Source organism: Apteryx mantelli, chromosome 4, assembly GCF_036417845.1.
Source record: "Apteryx mantelli isolate bAptMan1 chromosome 4, bAptMan1.hap1, whole genome shotgun sequence".
Classification (NCBI taxonomy): domain Eukaryota; kingdom Metazoa; phylum Chordata; class Aves; order Apterygiformes; family Apterygidae; genus Apteryx; species Apteryx mantelli.
In genome coordinates, this window is record NC_089981.1 from 71,356,061 (window position 1) to 71,370,660 (window position 14,600).

At 42.8% G+C, this 14,600-nt stretch overlaps 1 protein-coding gene across 1 annotated transcript in view; it reads right to left on the minus strand.

The window, feature by feature from the left end:
- Nucleotides 1-12,051: 12,051 nt before the first annotated feature.
- The window catches only part of TTC7B (tetratricopeptide repeat domain 7B), a 154,915-nt gene continuing 152,366 nt past the window's right edge, over nucleotides 12,052-14,600 (minus strand). The window contains exon 22 of the mRNA XM_067295614.1: nucleotides 12,052-13,062. Within this exon, the coding sequence (XP_067151715.1) occupies nucleotides 12,841-13,062 (222 nt within the window). The 3' untranslated portion in view covers nucleotides 12,052-12,840. The remainder of the gene's footprint in view (nucleotides 13,063-14,600) is intronic.

Consider the following 14,600-nt stretch of genomic DNA (forward strand, 5'->3'; position numbering starts at 1 on the left):
CTTGGGTCAGCGAGATTATTGTACAGACACCAAGAACTTGATTTTGATTTCCTCTGAACTACTTTGGCTCCCTGACTTCAACAGAGTTGCTCTTGATGGAGAGCTGAAACTATCCCTTACCAAACTGCAGCTATGTCCAATGCACAGAGGCTCCCTCTTTCTTCTGACTGCATTTAATGCTGAGGGTTTGTTAGCTCATCAGTATGTTTTATTTTTCCTGGTCAAAACAGGAAACTGGCCCAGGTGCCATTCCCTTGTGCTGACTATGGTTTTGCTCAGTGTCAGAGAGAGGCAGGCGCAGCAGTAGCAGGGTCCTGGAGGTAAAGTCATGCTAGAATACACATAGCCAAGGGATTTGCATTGTATTCAGCCAGGAGGTTATTGCCTGCTATGCTCAGGCACTAATTACTGATGAGAATATGTAAATGTAACACATCTTGTTTCCAATCATGTAAACAAGTATTTTCCTGGCCTTGGAACTGGCAGCCAAAATGTGATTAAAATTCAGTGAGTTTCCTGCTCTCCCTCGTCATGAGTGTTCCCATTGAGTCAATGAAGGCAGCTACTTAGGCCAGGGCTGACCTGAGCCTTAGCCTGAGCAAATAAATTCTGTGAAGGAAGAAGGACAAACCTCTGGGAATTGCCTATTTCCTTAGGAGGGAGGAGAAGCTTGTTGCTTAGAAGACCCAGTTGCATCTCTTGAACAAGGAAAAGGCAGTGCTGCCCCACAATGGACAAAAGGGGTGCAATATCCCGATGTCTCTTTCAGCATCTGATTTCCAACTTCAGGGGGACACACACTGGAAAAAAGACAGATATGACTTGTCTGACTTCACCTGCACCCTCTTGAAATGCATTAAATTTGTGCATCAGGGCTTCTGCTGGTGACCTGTGGGGCCAAGGGGGAATTCCTTGATGCAGACCTTGGCTATGGGGTTTTTCTTTGTTTCTTTGACTTTTATTCCTGTCTTCCAGTGATGGAGATGAGAGTGGCATCAGCCCAGTGACAACTCACAGAGAAGGTGGGTTGGGCTCCTAGCAGTGCATGGTCGGTGGAGTCTGCTAATACCTGTGGTTCTTGCCGATGCATGGACAAGAATTAAGTTTTCCAGCCTAGGCTGATGGAAACCACTCAGCTACCTTTTCTTTTTCTTTTTCTTTTTCTTTTTCTTTTCTTTTTTTTTCTTTTCTCTTTTTTTTCTGTAGCTTGGGTTGTCTTTGCTGCCACAAAGGCCCTGAGCATTGGCAAGACCCATAGGGCTCCCCTGTGCTCTTCCTTCCCTCTTCCTGCGTGCTATATAATTATGACTTTTTCCAGACTTCTGTAGGCTGTTGGGAAGTGAGGAGTGGATGTCCCCACACCCCCTTGCTGATGTCTTGACTGGTCTCAACTGGTGGAGGTGTCCAAGCTCATATCCTGGCTGTATGCTAATTTATTCAGGGGGGCTTGCTCCTTTGGCAGATGTTATGCGTTTCACTAGATCAGAGACTCAGCTGTCAGCAGAGAGGGCAACATGCATATTCAGGGCCTCTTTTAATGTCAGCCATTGTAGAAAGTGTCTGCCACTCAGCAGTAACTGTTTAAAATGCTGCACAGTTTTCATTAATGGACCTCAGCACACTGCTATGCAAGCACAGGATCTCCCTTACAGGCCTCACAAAGCTTGCTCCTTTTATTAGAAGAGCTGATTACTCAGATCTCTGCTCAGGGAGGTTATTCACTAGAAAACTAAATGATGAATTTACAGTTCACTAGGTGCTGCACACTTGCTCCCTAAGGGGCTAATGAAATCCAAGCTTTTTTTCTAGAAGATGGCTTAAGGCACTTGCAAGTTCCTTGCCTGGTGATTGCCATAAGCATGTTCACACGGCAGCACATTGTAGCTAGTGCACTGTGAATGAGATCAGATTACCGTGCATACTGCCTCATGTAGTTGTCCATGGACCTACAGAATAGGTAGTGGCCTAGCTTGTTGATTAAAAAGGTGGTTAGCATCTTCCATCTTATCCTACAAAGCTTCTAGTTAGAGCTGAGATAATAGTAAATACAAAGCATGTAAGGGACTGAGCGCTCTGCTAATAACACTGTAACGAGAGTTTGTATATGAGCAAGTGAGAGCCAATATGGTTTAAATATTACATTTGTGATTTTTTTTTTAATTTCCTCAAGCTTCCTGGCTTGTTATTTTCATCTTTACCAAGTGTTGGGGGCCTATGGTATTGGAGTAAATGGCTCAAAGAAATCCAGAGCATACAGTCAATATATAAACCTGAACCATAGTGACATCTCATGGGTGAAGTCTTTCTGGATCTTGTTGGAGGAGAATAACTGGAGTCATTGTGGTGTTGCTTTTTCAGGTGAGCAGCCTGGCAATGCTCTGGACTTGACCATTTCAGAGACCATCGAAAGAGTCTCCAGGACCACTGTAAGGTGGCCTTCACCCTGAGTGCCAGTGTTGCTAATGCTAAGTCCTGGGCAAAAGCTGGGGTGTTTGTTCCTGACTGAAGCTAAGTTCGTTCCTGGTTATCTTCCTCCTCAGGAATAGATGGTTGAAGGGTTCGCTTTGCCACTCTGGCTGCTTTAGGATGTGGACTACTTATTGAGGTTTTCAAGACCACCAGGCTTGCTCTTCCAAAGCATGGGTTAGTAGGCCAGCAGCCAAGCCTTGACAACCAAGGACACAGATGTGTCTTGCAGATCATTGTTTGAGGATACGTATATATACATAGCGATACTCAAGAACACCCTCAGCCCATGTCTTCCACAAGAGCAGGCTTGGCTCACATTCGTCAGGACTTCTGGTGCAGCAGCTGCACAGCAGCTTCACTGTGCAGGATGGCTTTGCTTTACACCATTTTGCAGCTATGGTGGTAGAGAAGGTGTTTCAAACTTCTGCTCACGCTGGCAAAAGCATTGTAAACTTTTGCTGCTATGGTATGGATTCAGAATGAGGTTTTGTTACGATTGCTGTACGTCTGTCTGACACAGTCGGTCTGTATAGAGCAGTGACAGTCATGAGCCATCAGCAGCTGTGGCTATCAGATGGCTGTAATGCGTCAGCAGCTCGTCAGCATGTGGCTCTAGGGCCAGGTGACCAGCGTCACTGCGTGAGGTGGCTCGACTTCGCAGGCACTCTCCTTTTGTGAGAACAAGGGACACCTCAGCAGAAGCTGATGACAAACCGTTTACTGTCATTTCCACCCAGGGGTGATGGGTAAGGGTTACTCTGCTAGCCATATCCAGCATTAAATTATGAAACTCCTCAAGTCTGTCGGCCTGTGAATCTAACCCAGGCGAACTGTGAATCTCAACGCCATTTCCACTTCACACCCAGCCTTGTGATAGGGTTTAGTTAACAAATCCTCACTCTCCCCAAGATGGTAATCTGGAGTTAACACAGGCACCAGAGTCACAATCCAGCTGAATGCCTCAGGAAAGCTGGTCAAATTTAGGTGACCATTCAGGATAGCAATCTGCATTTCCTCGGTTAAGCAGCCTCAAAGCACTAAAAATCCCTGAAAACCGCCTGGTCAGCCAGGAAGCTCCTGTGTTATATAAATCAAGCACCACACACAGCCAGAGGTGCTCAGGTCAGGACCGTTAGGTGCCTACTTCCTACCCATAAGGTATTGGCACTGCTTTGTTGCAGTCCCGTCAGGCTTGGTGTGTAAATGTGCTCAGGGCATGCCTACCTTGTGGCTCTAGCAACAGGTTCCCACGGCCACAGCACCCTCAACAGACCTGGTGGGGCCTCTACCCGGGCTAGAGCAGCCCGGAAGCTGGAGGCTCTGCCCAGTAAGTTCAGGTCTGGTCTCCTCTAGTTGGAGAGGGCTTGAAACCCACAGCACTTAGGGAGGCAGTCAAACAGCAGATCCGAGGGTAATTTAGGAGAAAGCAATCCCCATCTGAAACCAGCAAGCTTGCATGCAGGAAGATAGACTTCATGAAGGCTAGACAGAGCATCGAGTAAAGCCCTACAAACGAGGGAGTGGAACTTAGAGAGGGCAGAGTTCCTGACCTGTGGAATATATATGCTTTTTTTCTTTTTTTTGAAGTCAGTGATTGTCTAACATAAAACTCATAGTCACTGATACCACAGTAACATTTCTGTAAAAGATTCAGAAAATCTGAATTTTTACCAAAAGAGGAAATCTGGCAGTTTTGGGGCCCGCCCAATATTACTCTGATGTTGGCTAAAACAATGCTTATTACAGAACCATGCTGAATCCAAATTCTGTAGCTCTGACCATAGCTCAATAACATATAATTTTCATGCCTCTATTCTAGCAGGCTATTTATACCACCCCCACTTCACGCAGGCTGCAGCTGCTGTTGTGCCTGAATGTCTCAGGCCTAGTGAGCTGCTTTCTAGAGGATGCTTTCTTCTAGGAATCAGGACACAAAAGCTGTTGGAGCATATTGTTCAGCATCTCCCAGTTAACTGGGAAATCAAGGACAGGCAGGAGAATGGAGGCAGCATTTGCCATTGGTCTCTGTCATCCATTGTGCAGAAAGGTCTCTGAAGTATCTGAACATGAAAAGAGCATTGATAAACACATAGTGGGGAGTGGAATAAAAGGGAGGCAGAAGCTACATCTTCTTTCAAAATGCTTGGGAGGCTAACATGCACTGCCTCCACGATGGAAATTTCAGCTTTTCTGTAGAATATGCCAGCTCTCAGAAGCACTTGTTAGCTGTCTTAGGACTGCTCCTGCTCAAATTTGTGAAAACAGACTTGAGCTGACACTGAATATTTCTGAAAATTTATTATTTTCTCACCTTTGGCTAGAGCCTTTTAGGCATTTAGCTGCTAGGGGGGAATAAGTACGTTCTAGGCCTCATTTCCCTGTCTGTGTCCTTATGTGCCTTTTTTAGATTGACTGTGATTCTTTGGACAAAAATGTTGTTTGCAGTGTGTTGGCATAGCCAGACCTCAGGGAGGTTTCCATCTCTGTTAGGTCCCTTAGGAGTTACAATGCTGGCTCAATGTTTGCTGGGACTGTCATCTGCACACCTCTGGTATGGGCATGATTTCTTTCTTCGAGCAGGTCCCTTGCCTTCCAAATAAGAATAAGACACACAGCTGACCTAGCTGGCTAAACATAGCTAAGACTGTATCCCCAACACTGCAGTATATCACAACCAGTGAAAGTTCTGCTAGAAATGTCTGAGAAGGCTTGATGGTGATGTAGCTGGTCTCACAGTGGGTTGGCACAGGTAAGCTGCCAGGACAGCCCATCATGTGTCTGAGCCCTGTCTTACTTTTGGCCTGATTTGGACCTACAGAGAGAGGAAGATTAAAGAACTGTAACCTACAGTATGCAGGACTGAATGTTTGATGGTGATAATGGCCAAGAATCACAAATTAAGTTCATTTTGGGGCCAAGAAAGGAAATAGTTGCGCAACAGCATCACTTCCTAGTCAAATTCTCGACAGAATGGGAATCAAGGTCCAAGATACGAATCGTGGGGTGAGGCTGATGTGTACTGAGGTGTGTTGGCCATGAGAGCTGTTTTCAGTCTCCTTGGTTGTGACCTGTATCTCTGCCTCCAGCATTTCCAATAAGCCTTTTAGCTGTGGTTCTGGGCTCCTGTTAGACACCAACTTACGAATTCTCACGATGCATTTGTAGGCTACAGTGAGCAAAGTCCACATTATTTCTGAACAAGAACAGCCACATAAGCACGTAGTCTATTTTTAACTTACAGATATCAGCATCACAGTTGTAGTGAATGCATTTTAACTTTCCTGAGCATCTCCATTATCACTCAGTCTCTATTTTTCAAACTATAATGTAATAGGACACTTCAGTAGCACAATAGCTCAGGATACTATTCACAGCAAAGGCATCTCAGCTGGGCACAGAAGCCCACCCCGCTCATCCTGTTGTGTCTCTTCGGGCAAGCACGGTGCGCTGAATCCAGAAACTGAAAATTCCCTTACAAGTAAATGTGGGCGAGACACAGCCGGGAACTGCAAGACCAGCTAATTTGAGCTCTGCCACCCTATTTTGGCCTTTGTTTTGTTGGTAATAGTTAGGGAAACAATAATGCAGGTTCACAACATGTGTAATCCAACCTACCTAATCGTGGGCTACTTCCAGGAGGGGCTCAGGCTCCCTCCCCACCTTCTACTGCCTCCTCTGCATCAAAAAAAAAAAGAGAAGGCCGTGAGCGCAGCGAGCTGATCTGACTCACCCTGTAGCCTCACACTCACCGCACGTAACACAGCAGAGGCAACGCGAACGCGGGGGAGAGGGCAGGAGCTCCTTTTGAACAACAGCTGCCATTAGTTTGATTCAAGCATAAGACGAAATCGCACCATAACCCAGCACACAAGCCATATTTTGGTTAACCCTTTGTATCACTGATTTTCACCCTTGCAGTACCCGATACAGCAGGTGATGTCTTTCAGGTAAAATACCAGCGAAGTATATGTTACCTTCCTCTGTCAGTAGACACTGAAAAACGTACAAGAGTTTGTTTGCATCTGCTGGTGGGCCATCCCCGCCGCTAAGCAAAGGCAGCTAGCGCCCACTCCCTTTTTAATTTTTAATCTTTCAAACATCAGTGTTGGCTGGCTCAGGAGACATCAGGCAGCAACTGCTCACACAGGTGCATTTTGAGTTACTGCTTCATGCAGCTTCTGCCACAGGTCAGCTGAACTGCGCAGCGTTCCCCCCCCCAGGGAAGCAGCCACCTGGAGCAGGATGACACCTTTTTGAGTGCGTGCTGGCGCAGGGGTGCTCTGCAACCGTGCCTTCCTTCAGGCTGACCGCAAGCATGGTGAAATAACGCAGAAGCAGGGAAACAGGATGATCAGACAAGAAGAAATTGTTCCTGAAGTGTGTGTGTGGAAAGAAGTATTTTTTTAGCTTGCAAGTGTGTCGTTAGGTACTGCAGTTGCAGAACCTGGCCTGCAATTGCAGTTTCAGCCGAGGATCCCTTTCAAGCCAGTGTTCTGCATTTTCATGACAAATCCTAGCGCTCAGGAGTTTAACCATTACCCTAAATGTGGTAGCAGAATTTTTTTTTTTTAAGGGAAGAAAAAAGAAAAAAAGACTTCTGTCAGAAGACTGCTGTTTTACTGCAGGTAAAGGGCTATTTTTGCAAGGCAGTCTGAAGGGAAGCAAACTTGCTAGAAATGTTTTATGGCCTCTGTTGCCCCCTCCAGTCCTACATTAGTAGTTGGTGCTGTTTGGAAAACAATGATCCTGGGAAAGCCTACATTAATAACAATGAAGTCTAAGGCTCATTATTTGATATACATTTAATACCTTCAAGGTGATCACTAGGGTCAGAATTTCCCGGTCTGGCACCAGCAACTTCCTATGAGCGAAGCAAAGCCTGTTTATCGAGGAGCCGGCATTACAAGGGCTCGAGCGAGCTCGCCAAAGAGCTCTGAGTCATCTCAAAACCTTCTGCCGTAGGTGTGAAGTGCATCTGCAACCTTGCTTTTGGTAACACATGAGCGTGTGTGTGTGTGTGTGTGTGTGCATGGAGAACCAATTACATACAAAAAATTGCGAGCAAGCCCACTTCGCCCTTCAGTGGTGAGAAGGGTCATCCACACGCCGCCCAGATGTTTGTGGTGGAGCTGGCCTGTGCCGGGCTGCCTGGGAGGGCTGAGCTTGGTGCAGGGCAGACGAGCGCGGCCACGCAGCCCTCCCCGAGCTGCAGCGGCGGGGGGCCAGCCTCGATCGCACTCTCAGGGCAGCGGGACTTGGCTGTAGAAAGGAACCGAAATGCGCTGCCATCATTTTTAAAGCCACATCACTGGGGTAATAACCAACAAATATTATTATTACTTTATTATTTACTGAAAAAAATTTCAAGCCAGATAGGCTGGCCACCCTAGAAAGGGTAATTTCACACTGAAGAGTGCCGCTTTCTTGGGGAGGCAATTTTAGAGGTGGTGACGGAGCTGAGAGAGCCATGAGCTGGCCCCATGAGCCCGCGGAGGACTGCTTGTCCCAATGGAGCAGGCTGCAGCCCTTGGCACCTGGATGAAGGAGGCAGAGGTAGTCTCTCCTGAAGTGATGTCTGCGGTGAGGAGGCATCTCTTTTAAGGACACAAAGGGAAAGAATCCAACACAACAACGACCCTTTAATGTCCAAAATAGGTCTTTACACTTGGTTCCTTCAAATAAAAAAATTCCTTTAAATAAAAAGCTTTGGAAGCAAATGCAGATTTAGAAAGCCAAAAGCACTCTCCCTCCTACCTTCAGGAGCTTTGCTGTGTGCTCCTTATGGACTGTGTTCGAAAGGCCACATCTGCCAGCTGTTCTGCTTCAAAACATCTGGGCAAAAATGACCGTGTCGTGTTCAGTGCTTGTCTGTTCCACGATTGGCTATATGATAGGAGTTGGGCAGAAGCAGTTATTTCTTTTCAAAAGATTAAGAAATTAAAAGTAAGGTTTTATTTAAAATCAGAATTAAATCCCAAACATTTTAAGTTCTCATTGAAACAATAGTCAGGGAGACTAGGGACTTGGGCTACGTAAAAGCTTTAAACTGAGAAGTAGAAAGACCAGGTAACCAAGTTGGTGGCAAACCAGCATATCAGCAACATGCATTTCTGAAAAGTGGATAAACTGACTAACCTTCTCCCCCAAAGTATGGAGTTGTATTTCTTTCTGATTCCCATTAGATTTAACCTCACTTTCACTTCTCTTCAAGCCCACTTGCTGGCTTTGCAAGTCTAAGGGTTTCCTATCAAGTCTCTGTTCTTTTCACAAAATCGCTAATGACAGTCACACTGGTCAAATTATGAATATGCACTGTCTATCTTGCCTATTGTCCCTGAGTATAGGATTCTTACTAACTAGTGGATTTTTTTTGTGATCATATAGAAATATATGGAAGTCTAATACACTCTAGAGTAGCATGCCAGTGGGATGGGATAATGTAATTTGGAGATAAGGTTAAACAGATGAAATGCTGGAAAAGCATATTCGCTGAAAGTGTACGCTAGCATACAAGAATATAACTTGATGCTAGTGGATAGGATGATTGCCAGATTGATGGTTAGGAAAAATATCATTTTATTTGACAACTGAACAAATAAAGAACGTGAGGTAATCCTAGAACTCCACTAAACCCAGGCTTATACCATCATTTCAGAGTCAAACAGTCAACTCAGGAAAAAACAATTTCAAAGAAAATTATAGCATTTTTAAAAATAGCCTTTGATGTTTAAAGTATGTGTAATTAATGACAACAGTTTTCAAAGATACAGTTGGATTGATCCTCCTTGGACTGGCTCTTGTGCCCGTGGTTCCCTATCAATCACGGAAACAAAGACATCAAATTCTGGCTAAATAAAATTCCTGGAGTAAAAATGGTTATCTGCACCAAAATTAGAGATGAATTTTAATCAATCAGTTATTTCAGTGACAATTTTCCTTATTTTAAGCACTGCTGAGCTGGAAATTTTATCATCTAGTGCAATAAATTCTGTTGTTACAGTCTAGCATGTGTAGCATATACCCCAAATGTTATTAGTTTTGAGTAGTGCAAGAATACCACTAAAAAAAATCTCCTCTGAAACCTGCTATTCCAGTCTGTTTTGGATGACAGAAACATATTTGATTCCTGTTGAAAGACTGGAGATCTCTTAAGCTTGTGCAACTCATTATCATACAGTTAGAGTGTCTGATAATGCAATTTAACAACCATTTTAAGCTGGCATACGTACAGGCTGCTGTGCAGAGAGGAAGTCCTGTCTTTTCTTCTGCATGTTAGTGTTACTATTTGTGCAGTGAATCGGATCAAAGAACTAATCCTAGCAAAACCCTGGGGCAAGGGAGCAAGGTGTTGGCTTAGTTTGCAGCTGGATCAGTCCCTGATTTACCTTACCATTCACCTGAACAGCTCTTATTGCTGACACATGCCGGGGGAGCAAGAGCACATGTAGATCTGTGTCCATACGGAGATTATCAGCTGCAAAGCTTAGGAGCAGCCCTGATGCAGATGACATTGACCTCTTGGTACTAAGGTGAACAGATCTCAGGGCCGGGTGTTCGCGCTGGGGTGGCATGCTTCCTTCGGGCGACTGAGATACCAGAGCAGTCTGAGGGCAGATGGCAAAAATACACAGAAAGATCTGTATGTCAACTAGCATGAACATTATATATTAAAATATTATTGGCCTTCTTACTCAATTTTTTTAAAAGACCTCACAGCTACAAAACCTAGTACCTTTTTTTTTTTTTTTTTAAGTTGAAAACTATGTTTAAACAAGGATTCATATATTTAATTCATATATTTAATTCATATGCCACAAGGCCTTCTACTTCTGCCTGAAAACTCCTAAATGTAAGGTTTTACAGTGATAATCCATTTTTAAAAACAACTAGTTGAGTTTTGACAAGGCAATTCCCAAGAGGTAGAAGCTCATGGATTTACAGCAAAATAGACTCCAGTCTAAGAAAAATGAGAGTTAGATGTTTGGGTTCACCTGAACAGCACAACAGCAGTGACAACTCCTATGCTAATAGCAGACATGATACAAGTAGACTGCTAAACTTTCCACTTTGGGAGTTTGGCAAAAGAGGTCAGGGCTTTAAATTAACTGAGAAGAACCAAAGATAAATTCTGTTATTAAAGAGTTCTCCTATTCTCTACTTTTGTCTGAAACTCTCTTCAGAAAGATGACTAGTCTCAGAGCTAGGTGCCAACTGCTGTGTTAGAAAAGCTTTGCTGTTATAATAAAAAGGGAATAAATATTGTGAAAGAGCATGTATGTGAAAGGAGAGCAACTGACAAGTTGTTATAAATTTAAGTAACTGAACTGGGATAACAGAAGAAGGTCCAAGAAGAATTGAATTAAACCAATCAAGGTTTTGCAGTATCTTTTGGCAAACCAGGTACCATGGAGTGAGTGCTAAAAGACATCAGGGCCAGAGCATACATTATGAGTGGAACTAGAAAAGAGAGATCAGTTGGCAAGTAAAACGGAGGAAAAAATGCCAAGGATAGTAGGAGGAAAGCAAGCAAACCAGGCACTTTGAAAGGGGAAGGAATACTTTGATGTTTTTGCAATGAGCAGGAAGACAGTATTGCAACTGGTTTTAAAAGAGATTTGAAAATACTACCTATTTCAGTGTTTTCGTCCACTTTACAGAGAACATATGGTCTAAGAATTAAGCAGATACAATTTGAAAATTGCCTTAGCCTAAAAGGCATATAAAATGCCAGGGAAAAAAAGAGGCACAAGGGAAGAGCTCTACTAAGATTAAGGCTTCTGCCATTTGAAGATAGTTGCTGATGTGTGCAGAACCTATGTCTCAGAGAGGATCCTCAATGCATTTGAGGCGAGTATGCTCTCTGGTGAGCTACAAAGAAAAACATTTGCTGTTATTTTCCTGAATCATCTGCTATCTTGTGCTAAACACCATGAAACTGCTTCTTGTGACAAATCAGGCAAATACCAATGAACACCCAGTCTAATGGGAAATCTGGAATTTTTCCCAGGTTCCATATGAGCACAATATTAAAAATGAGCAGACACTAGACCAGCCTAGCTCATGCTCCCTGAATATTCATTGCAATGGATGACTCTTATCCACTCACCCCAGAACAGCTCTGGCAAATACTTGTCTGCTAAACACTTGGCACTATTACTACTACTGATATGGCAGTAATATGCTACCAGTCAACTTTTCTTTCACATGAAATGAGGGAGATGTTCAGAAAAAACTGCAAAGATAGGTAAAGAAAACTGAAGAGGGGACTGCTGTTAGACAAGCACCAGCAATGTATACATAGAAGTCCCTGCATTACGCAGGAGCACAATAATCTGCCTTTATTGAGAGCTGGAGTGGAAGGAGTAAAAAGGAGAAACGAAGACTGAAGGAAACCTGAAATCTAAAATAACAATACTATTGGCAAAGAGAATAGCAACTTCTCTTCTCTAACCTGGCCTCAGGGCATTTAATATCAGTATTGTTCATCTTCTCAAGGCTAGCCAGCCTCAGGCCCCCCATCATTACAATGTATCCACAAGCCATCTATTTTCCTCTGGGTTCTTAATCAGGACACAGGCATGGTTCCATTTAAAAATCATTTTATTATTATTAACATAATCTTCCCATTTAGCCAAGTGTGGGTCATGTATAAGGAATGTCGGTAAATATTCCATTTGAGGCTTCTTTTTACATATTTCCATTGATAAATAAACTCTGAATTCACATAAAAAAGTTAAACTTAAATAACTAATATATTTTTGTAACAGGCATACATCGGTAAAATATAAATATTCTTGTACTCAGCCTTTGTTCTAAATAGAGATAACAGTTAGCCACACATCACAGTTATTAACAACTAAAAAGAAGAACTCAACTGATTTTCTGGCCTGGACTAAAACAGAGATGGAAACAGAAAATTCACATTTTGACTTTGGGCCAAAAGAGGTTGAGAGGCAGGAAGAGAACAATTTTCTTAACAGCCTTGTCAAAAATAGTCTGCTCTGCCACTGAATTTTAACTTGAATATATTATTCTACATTCAGTAGTTGATTTCATTATAATTTTATGTAACACTCAAATATTACTAACAAAATATGGCACATCATCCATGAACAATATAACGATGTTTTAAAACTACCAGGGCAAAAGTGTAGGCGATATGAGTGTTGGTTCTGGTTAGCCATTTTGTCCTCTCAGTTTAACATTAATATATTGCATCACGACACTGTTTTGGCCACTTTCGCCGCAAGAAACCGGAGTTTGTTACCTGTAGCTCTAAATTTTTTCAAACTAACCAGTTACCGGCCAGTCTGATACACTGGGTTTCCTCACCCAGGGGTCAGACCAAGATAAGTTTATCAGGATACCCTCTCAAAGAACTCTGGGAATGATGGTGAAAGGGACTACAGGACTGCTCGCTTCCAGCTCCAGCGCTGTCAGGAAGCACTCGGTTGCGGCATCGTCATTGCCTTGGGCCTGCAGCACCTCCCCTAGCCCGTTCCAGACCTCATGGGCTGTGGAGTTCACCTGGACGGCGTCACGGAGTATCTTCTCAGCCAAGCTGTAGCGCCCTAGCTGGTGAAGTATCAGAGCCTGCAATAAAACACAAGAAAAAATGGTTGAGATTACAGGGCAGGACTTTCCTGAAGCTCAAATTCTGTGCAGCAACAGTGGAATAAGTGCAGGTAGCCGATGGGTTCACAGTGTTACAAAGTACACAGTTATTATTATTATTAAATCAACTTCCGTTAAAATCCTACTTCTGATTCCAGATGAAAGCAAAATGTTGGACACCTGATCTTAAAATCTTACATGTATGTTGATTTTACTACAGATCTCAAACAGCACAGTGAGAAGATGAAATGAGATCACCAACTGAAGCAGCCTATTCCACATCTGGAAGAAGAATTGCACTGGGACTAATATTGCACCATTAATAAAAATTCATTAATTTTATAATTATTAATAATAATAGCCCAGGAGGTAGATAACTTCCTCAGGAGCTTCCTAGGCACAGATTCTGCATCTTCCTCCACGGGATGGAATTCAATTCAATACCATGCTATCTGAGAGAACATCCAAATACACCGGGATATGGGCTGACTGAAGCAGTGGAAAACTCCAGCCATCATATTCCACTACGTTACTGTGCAGGAAAAGTTCTAGAATAACCCAGTAAGTGAGAATTATTCAAGGATTATAATAATCCCCAAAATGTTATGCATTTTTACTTTGTTATTTTCCATTGCAAAACGCATAACGACCAAAAATCTTTCCTTCCCAGAGAGGTGTCCTGATTACATGCTTACAGATTTCTTACGACTTCTCCCGTCCCAGCCTGCACTCCTTGGATCATGATTTCTTTTATTTCTCTTTGTACATCTGTCCCTCAAATCCTTACCAATCCAGGCACCGATTATTATAAAGCACTGAAATTCTGTGCAATCAGTGAATTACCCATCACACATTCCTGGAATTCTGCCCACCGCACTTACTTGTAGTATATGCGGACTACTAACTCCTAACCAGAGAAGAGCTTGCCCTGAAGAAAAACTATATAAAGAGCAATAGATAGTTTTGACAATAAATAAAGAAATGTAATGAAGGCTAATTTCTATGAGCCTAGCATGTGTTCTATCATAAAGGTACTGGAGGAAATTTTGGTTTGGGATTTTTTTGAGGTGTCAAGTCAGTCAGCATTTCCAGAGTGGGTGAGCAGTACTTCCAATCAAAAAGATCAGGTAACTCTCAGGGAATGGTATTTTTTTCCTGCAGGGAAGTGATCAGTGACTGGTAGGTTTCAGTTGCAAAATTACGAAAAATGAAGCAAAGTAGAATATATAAAGGTGATTTGCATATAGTCAGTTTAGTATAACCATCTAACCCTAAAATTTACTACTACTATAAAAAAAAAAAACACTTGATTTTCAAGACAAGATTTTCTAATTCATTTTTTAAAATCTGCTTTCTTCTTTTTTTGTGACAATTTGTATATTTTATACTAATTAAACATGTGAGTGCTTTGAATACTGGTAATATTTTTTTCCAAATATGCCAGACTATTTTCCCCACTTGTTAAAGATACAAGCTGTTCTTTTCAAGACCAAAGGAAACAACCAAATCTTGCAGAT